This window comes from Callionymus lyra, chromosome 4, assembly GCF_982586985.1.
Source record: "Callionymus lyra chromosome 4, fCalLyr1.hap1.1, whole genome shotgun sequence".
In the NCBI taxonomy this organism is placed as follows: Eukaryota; Metazoa; Chordata; class Actinopteri; order Syngnathiformes; family Callionymidae; genus Callionymus; species Callionymus lyra.
In genome coordinates, this window is record NC_141821.1 from 12,900,265 (window position 1) to 12,914,612 (window position 14,348).

At 38.2% G+C, this 14,348-nt stretch overlaps 1 protein-coding gene across 3 annotated transcripts in view; it reads right to left on the bottom strand.

The window, feature by feature from the left end:
• LOC148081772 (partitioning defective 3 homolog) overlaps nt 1-14,348 on the bottom strand; it is a 367,916-nt gene that overhangs the window by 154,265 nt on the left and 199,303 nt on the right. For all 3 annotated transcript variants that reach the window (XM_087788810.1, XM_087788809.1, XM_087788808.1), the window contains exon 15: nt 3,034-3,172. In XM_087788810.1, the coding sequence (XP_087644936.1) occupies nt 3,034-3,172 (139 nt within the window). The remainder of the gene's footprint in view (nt 1-3,033; nt 3,173-14,348) is intronic.

Sequence of the window (14,348 nt, forward strand, 5' to 3'; positions counted from 1 at the left end):
GATTTCTTTTTACATAAATTTAATGTGAAAAAAAGGATTCTTTATTCAGTATATTTTTGCAATAAGCCTCCTCACAGTTCTAGCGTCACATGGCATTGTGGGTCGGGTCGAAGGTTAATGTCACTTAGAATGAGACGTGAAGCAGTATTTTTAAAAAGTATATTAGCAATTGCTAAAGGGCCGCAAAACAATATATTTGTTTATTTTTATAAATCGTATTTGTTGCGGTTGTTTTTATAAGAAATGTAAATCGCATAGTAACGTACGAATGAATGGTTTTAATATTACAAAATAAAAATGTATCACGTATACGGTTGTAAACGGTGTTTTGGCCAAAGTTTAAAGTCATCCAGCGATGTTTTTGTAACGCCCGCCATTGTTATGATCCGAAGTGACATTGACCTTCGACCTGCATCGCGCTCGCACATGCGCAGTTGGAACTGTAAGGTGGCTTATTTAAACTATATTTATTTGAGTCTTTTATCCCCTCACAACAACTGCTGCATATTATGTGACCCCTTAGGAATACAAGTCGCCTTGTGATCTTTTAAAATCTTACAGTTTTACTGAAACTGATGTTAAGGACAAAATGATATTAAATAAACTATATGAGATTGAAGATTAGATTTATGGTTTGTATTAATGTGCATCAGTGACTCGGAAACACAGATGAGGAGGTAAAAATGGGGTCATATATGAGGAAAATCAATTTGAGTTATTGACGGATTCAATTACTGCTAAAAATTAAATTAAAAAGCGTCTAAAACTGTGACACCGAGTACGCCGGTGTTAATAAGGGCAGGAAGTTCTCGACTAACATGACATTTCCAAACTACCAGAGAATCCGAGATCTGAGCGGATGCTGCCGTTGTGATAACTCGCTGCTTCCTCCACCTCCTCTGCCCTCGTTCCCCCCGAAAACGTTTGATTCCCGTCGCGCACTATACGACGAGTGCAAGTGCCCTTGAAGTTTCACGGGCGAGAAACTTTTCTTCCTCAGCTCAGCGTACGCACAGTTGTCATCCGTGATCACAGCAGCGTTTTTTAAGAAAAGTCAGCGGAGTAAAGAGAAAAATAATAAATTACAGGAAAATCCCCGACAATTTTGGAGGAAAAAAAAAAAAGCGATTTAGGATTCGGGGGGTGAAGAGCAGAGTGCAAGACGAGACGGTGGAGAGAGAGAGAGAGAGAGAGAGAGAGAGAGAGAGAGAGAGAGAGAGAGAGAGAGAGAGAGAGAGAGAGAGAGAGGGGGAGGCGAGGGAACATGTCAAGGGTAACCTCATTGATCAGGAGGTTTCATTAATGATCACGGCTCTTTGATCAGTGGCAGAGTGGCACCGCTCTGGGGAGAGACGTGAGAGTGTGTACTGTATCTGTGTGTGTGTGTGTGTGTGTGTGTGTGTGTGTGTGTGTGTGAGAGAGAGAGTGCACGGTGAACAAGCTGGTCGAAGACAGCTCATCAGGTCCGTGGAAGGAAGCAGGAGTGTGTGGAGGAGGTGAAGGAGCAGGGCCAGAGTTGAGAGCATCATGACAGCAGCAGATGGAGAGCAGCGTCAGTCAGAGACTCATCAACCGAAACAAAACCACCATCAGAAGGAAAAACTGGCTTCACTATGTTTGTTCTAATGATCTTTGGTCACTTTAGATGATGAATAAAGTGGCGTTTAATCCTAGACGACAATAGGAAAATACTATTAGCTCATAAATAACCCAAATGTTTTTTGTTTTTTTATATGTAAAATATTTATATTACCTTTCAATGAATATACTTGTACATCAGCAGCTTCTGCAATGAGTTGAGTTTTTTAATTTCATGACTAATAATTTTTCATTTTCTCTTATACGGTTTTAATAAATTCTCAACAGTTGCCTCAAAAATTCCCTCCAACATTAATCTAATTGGAAAACTAATTTTTAGATTAAACAGTTTTCACTTTTTTCAAATTCTTAATAACTTTTTATTATATTCTCACCATATTTAGCTGATATGTATTAAGAAACCACCCATTTTCCTGGATCTAAACACAAATTAAATACTGTAAATTATATGTTAACAAATCTAACTTACAAGACTTGTAAGACTTGTACAAAAATTGTTTGTCGTTGAAGGTCTATTTCTAATTGTGTGCACTGAATACATTTATATGTAACATTTTTGGGAAATTTTTACCGTTAAAATCAATAATGAAATGAACAAAAATGTGTTAAAAAAAAGTAAATAAACACAGTTGCCGGGAAATACATCAATGCCTCTAAAGTTTTCATCTGAAGAAAAAAAAAGAAAGTACAATGGAATTAATGGGATATAATTGATTTGCAAAAAGCCAATATAAGTCCTGGCTTGGTTTATGTTTTATATGAATTATAAGTAATATAATATAATATATATAATAATATTCACATAATATAATTATATAAAACGAGAGCTTTGGGAACTGGAAATTGTTCCTAATATACTTTTATAATACAGCTTTCATTAGTCTTTTTATCTCTATTTAATCATCAATTTATACATATTTATTTTTGAAATAAAGACTTATGGTGAGATTTGTTGTTGTTTGTTGGTCGGGTCAGTAAATGACTCGCAGGTGTGATCAGGGACTAAAGATTTTGGGAAGCGTACACACATCACGCCAGCGATCATGACAGCTGAAGTGTGCGTCTGTGCGCCGGTGTTCGAGAAAAGGTCCGTCGATCGTCGAGATGACAGCCATGACTGCTGGAAGATTGAATTGCCAATTCCAATGGAGGTGAGGAGCCGAGATCTTAGCCGGCTGATGTCGGCTCAGTAGATTGGGCATTGACCAGACTCAATCCAGCGGCGGGATGAGTGAAGGACGGAGTGATCGAGGATGATGGCGATCCCTGATATACATTTGCATGTCGAAATAGCGCCCCTTGAACACGGGGGTGCATTAAAGGACAAAAGCATTTGAAGCCTCCAGCGAAGAACTGAAGGTCAAGAATAATTCAGTTGCTGGTTAAGTGTAGCTGGTGTTCTATAGAGAGATGTCTCTTTGTGAAGGTACTCACCCATGCGTCCCATGCTTCTGGGAGTGGTGATGTTGTTGAAGCTCTCGATGCTGTCGTACAGCGAGTGGCTGATGCGGCGCTCATGGCTGTCGGACGCTTGGTGGACGGGATGGTCTGAGGCCGGAGTGCTGGGAGCGTGCTGCAAATACACAGGAAACATTTAAAAAAAATGTATTTAGTCAGATGACGAAGAAGACAATATTACACTGAAGCGAGCACAACATGACGAGTACGGAGCATTTAAATGTGTGTTAGTGGAGTGTTTCAGCATTTTATCATTTCTGGCTGTATTGAGTCTTTCGCTCAAGAAATAAAAACATCTTATATCCATTGTCCTGGATAATGACATGTTCATAATGGTGAAGCAGCTCAAGATAAACATGTCTATATATAGTTGAATATTACTGGAACGATAGATGTAAGTATTTCATAAACATGTCTACGGACGGACGTATTTTCTAATGCATGTCTATATAGATGGATGGATGGATGCATGAATGAATGAATGGATGAAAGGATGAATGAATGGATGAATGGACGGATGGAAGGGCGGACGGACAGATGGATACAAGTATTTCCTAATGCATGTCTATATATAGATGGATGGATGGATGGATGGATGGATGCATGAATCAATGAATGAATGAATGAATGAATGAATGAATGAATGAATGAATGAATGAATGAATGAATGAATGAATGAATGACGAATGGATGGATGGATGTATTTTCTAATGCATGTCTATATATACGTAGATGGATGGATGGATGCATGAATGAATGAATGAATGAAAGGATGAATGAATGGATGAATGAATGAATGGATGAATGGATGAAAGAATGGATGAATGAATGGATGAATGGATGAAAGGATAAATGAATGGATGAATGGACGGATGGACGGGCGGACGGACAGATGGATGGATACAAGTTTTTTCTAATGCATGTCTACATATGTATGGATGGTTACACGTATGGATTTACAGATGGATGGATGGATGGATGGATGGATGAACGGACGGACAAACGGATGGATGGATGGATGAGACCACTGTGTAGGACTGTACCAATCACGATGCGAAGAGATCGTCATACGAGAAGTAAATCACTCACTCAGTAAAGTTTGCTTTCATTTATATTTTCCTACAAACCGCTGCTGTAGAAATCATTGATACTCAAACATGCTTCTATTGATCATATATTGTCTTTCAAAAGGTCATGTATCGGCTTCTCATTGAAGTGCAACAATAAAACAAAAACTCTTGTGATTTCTAAAGACTCAGATTAATCCAAGTATCACGACGACCCTGCTGTCGGTGCATCGACGGCCCAGAATCATGGTCAACTGATCCTCTGTGGTCCAACAGCGTGAATCAACCCCTCCGTGTTTCCAGCATCAAACAAACAAAAAAAGGATGGATTTCTTCCATCGTCCGACGGGCAGCTGTCTCCGACGACGACGACTCCTGCTAAACGGACTCGGTGACATCTGCCGTTTGTTGGACGCGCTGCTCGGCTGCTCGCTGAGGCGGCTGCACACTCCGACAGCTGGTTCCTCTCAAAGATCTGGATCCGTCAGAGTGAAGACGGCGGTGGATGAAGACAATGAGAAACCACCTGTGGAGACTTGAGGGGGGAAAATACTCGGGACTCATATCCGACTAAAGCTGCATGGGGGAGCCTGCTCAGGATCTGCTACCGATAACTCCGTCTCGCTCGGGCACGTCGACGTCCAGGATGTCTCGCAAGACTTTCACCAGCTCCGGGGGCCGAACGCAAAAAAGAGTGGAAGAGCCAGAAAACAGCGAAAACAGGGACAAGTTTTCCGAGCACAAATGACAATAAAGCTCGAACCGTGCCAAGGGAAATGTAAAGCCCTCTATCAGGACCATACCATACAAATGAAAGGTCTAACAAGGTCAAAGGAGCTGGAATTTACCCGAGGCTTGGTGTTGATAAGACCATGGAGGGGAGGGGGGGGGGGTGTTTTTCGTAGAAAAAGGGCCCGGTTCGACGCAATTACAATCAGCGCGGCGGCCGCCGCCTGCTTTATATTAACAAGCCAGTCCCCGGACGATTCACTCAAAAAGGTTCAAACCGTCGAAAATGAAGATTTATTTCACTCGGCGTTCTCCCCACTTTAAACCCCTCGCCAGAATTTTTTTTAATCCGTTTCACATCTGGTTTGAGACCGGGGCCACGAGCCGCGAGGTAAGGAGGAGGAGGTGAGACGGAGCAGCGATGAAACCCACAAGCTTTTTTTAAACTTTTTTTCTTTTTTGAAAGATAATTGTCGCTGAAATGACAGTCCTGCACCGCTGAAGTGTGCCACGCTGCTTTAACGACGCCGATTACACTCGCTTAAGACTTAATTTGTTTTCCTTAAGAAACCACTAGAACCTGAATCACTTGGCCATATAAATGTCTGCAGTAATTTGATGATGTTGCATGCGGTCATGAGTCGACGTTGTTACCTCCTCCGTTGGAGGAGACTATGTTGGTTTCAGTGGCAAAATAAGCCGAAATATATGCAAAGATTTCAATGAAATCTTTAGGAAACCTTGATAATTCGACAAGGGACAGATACTTACAATGTTTATGTGTGTGTGTGCGTCTGGTGTGTGTGTGTGTGCGTGTGTATTTTCTACTTCTTTAAGCGTTAGTGTCAAATTTAAACACTTAATCAAGACTTGGACAGAAAAATGTAGTATTGATCAGTCGATAAAGAATGTAATTTCAGTTTAATGGTGTGTCCCATATCGCACACTTCTGCACTTACATCTAATATGTTGAGTGCACTGAGCACATGAGCAAAATTAAGTGCGCAATGAGCACTCAATTGATGCACTCAAATAGCCGGAGAGTTGAGTGGATGTCGATGGACACTTCTCACTCTGAACACAACAACAATAATAACACAATGAAAGACAACTTAAAAACTTTCAGTTTCAAGGATGCAATTGGTGAAAAATGTAAGTAAGTGTAAGTGTAAGTGTGTAGTTTAAGAAAGTACTAACCTGTCGAAATTTGAGCACCGTACAAGTGCACAGTCTTATAATGTACAATAAATCAGTGTACTTAGAGAAGTCCCAGTTTGAATCATTCAATGCTAGCTTTAGCATCAACCGTTACACGTTTTGTGTAACTCTTTTCTTTTATCGTCGTTTTTTTTAAGAGATTTAAGATTTGAGAACATTTCTTTAGCAGAGGCAATGTTTTGTAGTTGGTCTTACATCTTATAAACTATTATTATGAATCGATTTAAATGTTTTTTTTATTTACCAAACCAGACTTTCTTGTTTAGTTTCTATTGTGTTGTGTACAAGAGTTCTAGTACTTTCCCTCGACTATCCCGCTTTGGCCATTTGAAATCAATTATTAGTGATATTATGAATGTTAAAATGGTATGAACTACGTAGATTAAAATCTCATTTTGTTGAGATAATTATCCAGTTGGCATAGATCTGAGTGGATTTCTATACCCTTTTTTTTGCAATTGGAAATCACTGCAGCATTTACTTCACTTCCTTTGTATTTTAACATTTTTAAATGTGTTACACATATTTTGACTCGTGTTGGTCAAGCCGCCCGCTACTTACATTGAATACCTACCACATATTATACATTTTAACTTAACATTGATGAATTAAAACACACATAATTATCATTAACCCGATAAATACTATCATTTATTCACAAATTGATCCAAATTCAGACACAAAGCTGTTGATTTTAATTCGTTTGTCCACTTTTTTGTTGGACCGTGCAGTGAGTGTTAAGTTACTCAAGGACTTTCTTAAGCGGACATGTCCCTTTAAACCTCTCGCTGATATCTGAGCTCATTTATTCCATCAGGTTTCATCACCTCATCAGGCCTTAATCTGCTCTAATCTAGTCATTTTCAGAGTGGATTATCCTGTTGACGAAAGAGGGAAGTGACTCGCCGAAGATTCTTTGTGGCACCGGCTCCCTTAAGTGTTCCAGGTAATTTATATTCTTCGGCGGGATATTGACGCGGCAGATTTTTTTTTTGTGTACGACGGCAACGACGCACATTTGTGTGCGTCTGAAATGCATTTGTGGCGCGCTCGCCTCGGCATCACTTTGACCTTGAGTCCTCGCCGAGGGAGGAGAAGCGAGTGGAAGTGATGACAGGGCCGGGTCTTAAGCTGTCAACTAAGCCTGGTAATGTCAAGTCCATTGCCATTTCCCGCCCTCTATATTCCCATCTCAATCCCTGGTCTCAGCCTGTTGATGTAGCCCTAATCCAGTCAACCTTCCCCATAATTCTGTAATTACCAACTTTAAGCTGCAGAGTTTGGGCCGGAGCCAAATCTCACCTCCGCTCGTATTTTTACATCCACTTGTTTATAAGGTTTTCCTACACAGACGAAAACACCGGTTTACGCCGCGTCACAGTTTAATAATTCAGACTCGTCGTGACGCGATACACGCTCTGGAGGTAAATGTGGTTGATTTATCGGTGGAAGCAGCGTGTTTTATTTTTAGAAAAAGAAGCGAATGACATCATGTGCAGGGCAGTAAAGTCAGCTACGAACGAATCAATGTCATGTATCCATCGACGCAGCACATTGAAGAGATGACGACAACATGGAAATGTCCCGTAAATGACCTTTTAACATAATTGAAATGTTAAAACCCACCGCAGAAGTAATGACCAAAACACTTTAAACCTCATTTCACTTTACTTCTTAAATTACTTTAATCGGTCCAGTTCATATTTACTGACACATATTGTGAGTTTTAAATGTGATATCAACATTTAGAAGATGCTATGATATGAGAAAATGATGAGGACCAGTGAAAAAAAGTTAAATTGAATAATTTTTACATGTAAAATAGCTTTTCCTTTATTTAGGTTAAAATACTTCTTTTGTTGAGGGAGAAATTATATTAATATATATTAATTATTTAACATTTACCCAGAAAAAACATGGAAATCTGGACACCAACTGTTGAATTTCTACGTGAGATTTCTCTATAGAGATCAATAAAGTATATTGAATTGAATTGAACATTAGGAGAGAGATATAAAATAATACATTTTTTTCAGTTTGTTCTAAAAATTACATTCAGAACATACATACGGGACATGTACTGTAGTTATTTCTGTTTAAAACTTCTGACAGTGAAGCAGAAGCTAAACAATTGATAAAATAACAATAATAAAGATTTTTGTAATTGTTAGATAAAGTTGTTTTATTACATGATAATGAATAAATCAAGGAAAATAAAATATAATAAACATGTTATTAAATATGAAATTAAATTATATTAATTGAATATTAATATTTCGGTGAGGAAAGGTATTAAAAAAAATGTCATAGCTTCTACCAAAAAAATACTAAATATAATTATTATTGTAATTAAAACATGTTTAAATATAAACATACATACATATTGAATATATCTGATGGTTTTAGTGCATTAAGTCGAGGTTCAAAGGTGTGTTATTCCTACATTCATATTGTACCTGAACATGTCGATACAACCTCACAATTTGGTCGCGACAGCCGAACATCTCTTCCCCTCTGCAGTGTTCCGCGGTGCCCACCAGCCCACTCAACCACCAGATTTAATATATTATTCTCTCAATTGGCCCTATTGAGTTTCCCTGCCTCCCCTAAACGAGTTAGTCTTCAGAGAGTGGCCTGGGAACGAGCGGCTGGCGGAGGAGCAGGATTTCATTTCACTCCCCTCCTCTCATCTCCGTGCAAGGCATTGTGGGAAGCGGAGTTTTACAAGCAGTCTATTCTCTTCATTCATCATCCTCGTTTGCCGTGACACCCGAGGCGGGTCCGACCCAGGCTCTCCTCCTCCTCCTCGTGGTCCGGCCTCTCGGAGCAGCGGCTCAATACTAATAAAACCATAATCTACTGGGCTGTGGTTGTGATTGATGTCTCTCTCCAGGATTCATCGATTAGCTCCTCTCTGGCGAGGGAGCGTCTTTTGTTTGGGGGGGCCGCCACTTCCTTCCCTCTTGTCTCTTTGCATAAACGTTCCCTCAGTGACAGCAACACCCTCGGACCGGATTACAAACAAGCGCATTGATATGCCGAGGACACTCTCCTCTCCATACACAAGCTCCTTAAACTCCCCTCAAGGGCCCGAACACTGCCTTTAGATTACTCTGAATTAACGTCAGCGCCGACGTCTGCTTTCATCTGGCGCCGGTCTCACCTGCTGCGCCTTGTTACCCTTACTAATATCACGCCGACCCGGTCGTCCACGCCTCGGCCCTCTCCAACACGGTTCGCATGCATTGATTGACGCGCTCTTTCATCAGAAACACTTCTGAGCTTTTTCTGCTACTCTCAACAAAAACCCAAGTTGCATCATGGGAATTACGCAACATCTCATGAGGAGGTTATGCAATTGAGAAACTTTTTCGCTCTTCACTCATCTGCACTTTTTGTTTTAGAGAGACAGACTTAAGGTTCGTCTTAAACTGACTGATAAGGATCTTTATTTTTCTCTTCTGTACAAAAGGGCTAATTTTGTGACACACTTTTGAATCTAAAGTGTAACTTTCAGAGATATTTGTTTTTTTAATTATAATTTTTAACTGGCTGACATTGACTTACAAGCTTGACTGACTTTTTTTTACCCTACACAATCTTTAGTGGGGCTTTATTTGGAATATGCTGCAGAAATATTGCATTAAGAAGATCTGTGGACAAACAAAACAGGTTAAACTAGGCTTGTGAGAATTAGATTGATTACTTTTTTTAATTAAATATTTACAGCTTCTGCTTTAGAAATGCTTTTTTAGAAGATCTTTTTTTAAATAAAAGGCTGAAGTGGATATTGAATGGTCCAGTGAACCGTGTGTACTTTAATGTGTAATTTTATATTGATGCAGTGTTTTATTTTTACACTAATTCATTATATTTATAAAGAATATTCACGCCGGCTGGTGGAAGTACTTTTGACTAAATGCAGCAATTCAAACCAAAATCTCCAGTGCTGGATGAATGAAAATGTTGCTACATAATGTATGTTGTATGATCAGTTTTTAAGAGCAGCGTGAACATATGAAGGTAAACATTTAAACATCAATTATCCGTTAGATAGAGGGGGAAAAAAAAAGGCAAAAGCGAGAATGAACTGCACAAATAAAGCGTAATTTTAGACGGAAAAAATAAAAAAACAAGCACAATTCTAATAGTAACTCTAAAGTTTTGAGCTAAAATGTAGAAAAGTACTGAATATATTTACATTATTTCACGTATACAGGCCTTTATCAGCACTTTGACAATTGAGTTTTGATGTATTTTAGGAACTTTTACTCAAAAATGCTCAGAGTACTTGTACCGTGGAAAGATATTTATGCACACATACATACAATAAGGTGTGTGCGTCAATGTGTGTGTGTCTATCATAAGTATGTGGATTTGGACTTGACGCACAAAACACACTTGAAAGAAAGTTAAACCTTTTAAAAAGATAAATGATTTCAGAATAAATGTTAAAGTTTCACAGGGTCAGACAGACCCATAACCTCCTAAAAACACGCCCAATAAAAAAACGGTATCAAAGGCATAATTGTAAATAAGTAAGTAAGTAATTTGTATTTATATAGCGCCTTTCCAGACCAGGGTCACAAAGCGCTTAAACAATCAAAACAATACTCACTAAAATATATACTATAAAGTTCAAGATAACACTGAGAACAACACAGGAGTTCCAGAAAATCAAGGAAAAGCCTGCAGGAATAAAAATGTCTAAAGAAGTTTCTTGAAGGAGTCCATGAAGACATTAAGCAGAGAAATAATAGATGAGTAGTTGAAAACACGTCCTTGTCTCTCAACAGTGGAGGAGTCAGACGCTGGAGGATAAACAAGGTGGTTGTTATGTATTTCTTGTCTAACCGTGTCATAAGTAGGTGCTCAAAAGATTTCTTTGATCAATTTCCAATCACAGACGAGCCGCCGATCATTACTCTGGTTGTATGATATCGCAGTAACGTAATGAAGCGCCGCGGATGTTGCAAGACACAGAAATAGTTGGATCAGTGAATGAGAATGAAAACAGGATAATGGAACAAGAAGACACAGACAGAGATCAATGTCATCAAATGTTAAATGATAATTTAATCCTCTTCCTTGTTGGGTCTATCAAGATGATAATGACATTTAGAGTGCAACAATCACGAAGATACACTCATCATCATCATCATCATCATAGTCATCATCATCTTCATCATCATGAGTATCATCATCATCGTCATCGTCATCATCATCTTCATCATGAGTATCATCATCATCGTCATAGTCATCATCATCTTCATCATGAGTATCATCGTCATGATTATCATCATCTTCATCATCATCATCATCTTCATCATGAGTATCATCATCATCGTCATCATCATGATCATCCTTAGAACATCATCATCATCATCATGAGTATCATCATCAGCATCATCATCATCATCATCATGATCATCCTTAGAACATCATCATCTTCATCATCATCATAATGAGTATCATCATCATCTTCATCATCATCATGATCATCCTTAGAACATCATCATCTTCATCATCATAATAATGAGTATCATCATCATCTTCATCATCATCATCATCATCCTTAGAACATCATCATATTCATCATCATCATAATGAGTATCATCATCATCATCATAGTCATCATCATCTTCATCATCATCCTTAGAACATCATCATATTCATCATCATCATAATGAGTATCATCATCATCATCATCATCAGAACATCATCATCTTCATCATCATCATAATGAGTATCATCATCATCTTCATCATCATCATCATATTCATCATCATCATAATGAGTATCATCATCATCATAATCTTCATCATCATCATCATGATCATCCTTAGAACATCATCATATTCATCATCATCATAATGAGTATCATCATCATCATCATAGTCATCATCATCTTCATCATCATCCTTAGAACATCATTATATTCATCATCATCATAATGAGTATCATCATCATCTTCATCATCATCATGATCATCCTTAGAACATCATCATCATCATCATCATCCTTAGAACATCATCATATTCATCATCATCATAATGAGTATCATCATCATCATCATCTTCATCATCATCATCATGATCATCCTTAGAACATCATCATATTCATCATCATCATAATGAGTATCATCATCATCATCATCTTCATCAACATCCTTAGAACATCATCTTCATCATAATCATGTTCCTCGTCTTCATAATGATTATCATCATCTTCATCATTGTCATGATCATCAGCATCTTCATCATCATCATCATATTCATCATCATGATCATCCTTAGAACATCATCTTCATCATGATAATCATCATCTTCATCATTGTCATGATCATCAGCATCTTCATCATCATAAGTATCATGATCATCAACATCATCTTCATAATGAGTATCATCATCATCTTCATCATCATCATGATCATCCTTAGAACATCATCATCTTCATCATCATCATAATAATGAGTATCATCATCAGTATCATCATCATCTTCATCATCATCATCATCATCCTTAGAACATCATCATCTTCATCATCATCATAATGAGTATCATCATCATCATCATCATCTTCATCATCATCCTTAGAACATCATCTTCATCATAATCATGTTCCTCGTCTTCATAATGATTATCATCATCTTCATCATTGTCATGATCATCAGCATCTTCATCATCATCATCATATTCATCATCATGATCATCCTTAGAACATCATCTTCATCATGATAATCATCATCTTCATCATTATCATGATCATCAGCATCTTCATCATCATAAGTATCATGATCATCAACATCATCTTCATCATCATGATGATAATCCTTAGAACATCATCATCTTCATCATAATCGTCATCATCTTCACTATCATAAGTATCATTATCATGATGATAATCCTTCAAACATCATCATCATGATCATCAAGATCATCATTATCCTCATGGTCCTCATCATCTTCATCATCAACATCATCAACATCATCATAACCTTTATCGTGATCATCATCTTCATCATGGTCATCATCAACATTGTCATCTAAAGCATCATCTTCAAAATCATTGTCATGATCATCTTCATCAAAATCCTGATCCTCATTATCTTCATCATCATCCTCATCATCAGCAACAATTATATCACCCTGATCCAGAAACAAAAATGTGAAGATTAAAGCATGCTTTATACTTATCTTTTCTTAGTCTAATTTGTATTCAGTTTAAATGAATCCTGCATTAACATTCTACAAGTTTCTTTAGTTTCTCTTAAGGCAAGGTGTGGCTTGTTAAACTATAAAGATATAAAGATGTTGGACAAGAAGAAACGGCCTTTCTCAGCATCTAAAATGTTGTATTACAACATAATTACATGTTTTCATTGCTTGAACCATATTTTTAATCAACATATCCGTCACTTAAATGAAACATTTTAACACTTTCCAGTGGTATCTTTGTCACACGTGTCTTAATGCTTTTCTCAATGACAACAAAAAATATAAAGCCATAAAAGAAGTGTTTCTTGCAGCTCACTTTTCTTGCGTTAAATTAGTCAAATAAATAGCAAATCAAAAATCCATTCTGTGTTCATTTCCAGGAATGCATTCCAGATTTGGAAGCGTGTCACCGGGAGCCAAAGATATGGAAAATGCTTGTAAACCCGACTTTATTTCTCAAAGTGCAAAACCAAAAGCGCAGTTCCAGTGGTTTGGCAGCGGCGTCTGCTCTTCAAACCCATGGCGAGGGTGAAGACGGGAAGCATTTGGCAACGAGGACGGCCATAATGTGACTTCTCATAAATTGTATTGCTGACGCACGTTTGATGGGATATTAATGGACTTCAGATTTGGAAAGTGTAATTTAGGCGGCCTTGCTATTACCGGGCTTCAAACAAATTGGTGGTGACCAATCAAATCCAGGGACTATCTGGGGCAGAACGATAGTCAGTCAGAGTTATAAAGTCACTGTGAGACCAGTGACAGCAACAAGACAGCCATTATGGTGTTCGACAGATATAGCATTCCTTCACACATTGTTTCCATGTCTACCGCCGTACGCTCCCGCACACCACAGCAGGGTCTCTAATCATGCTCCGAAAAAAGGGGTAGAAATCATAGATTTGAGCACATTCCTTAATATAGCCAAGACATGTGCTTCACATTTGTCCCTCGGAGATGTTAGGATGGAACGAACGAGGAGCGAAGCGAGGATGGATCGCAATCAGGAGACTAACTGTTTGAAGGTTTGTATTCTTGCATGAGTGACACGGCAGATAAA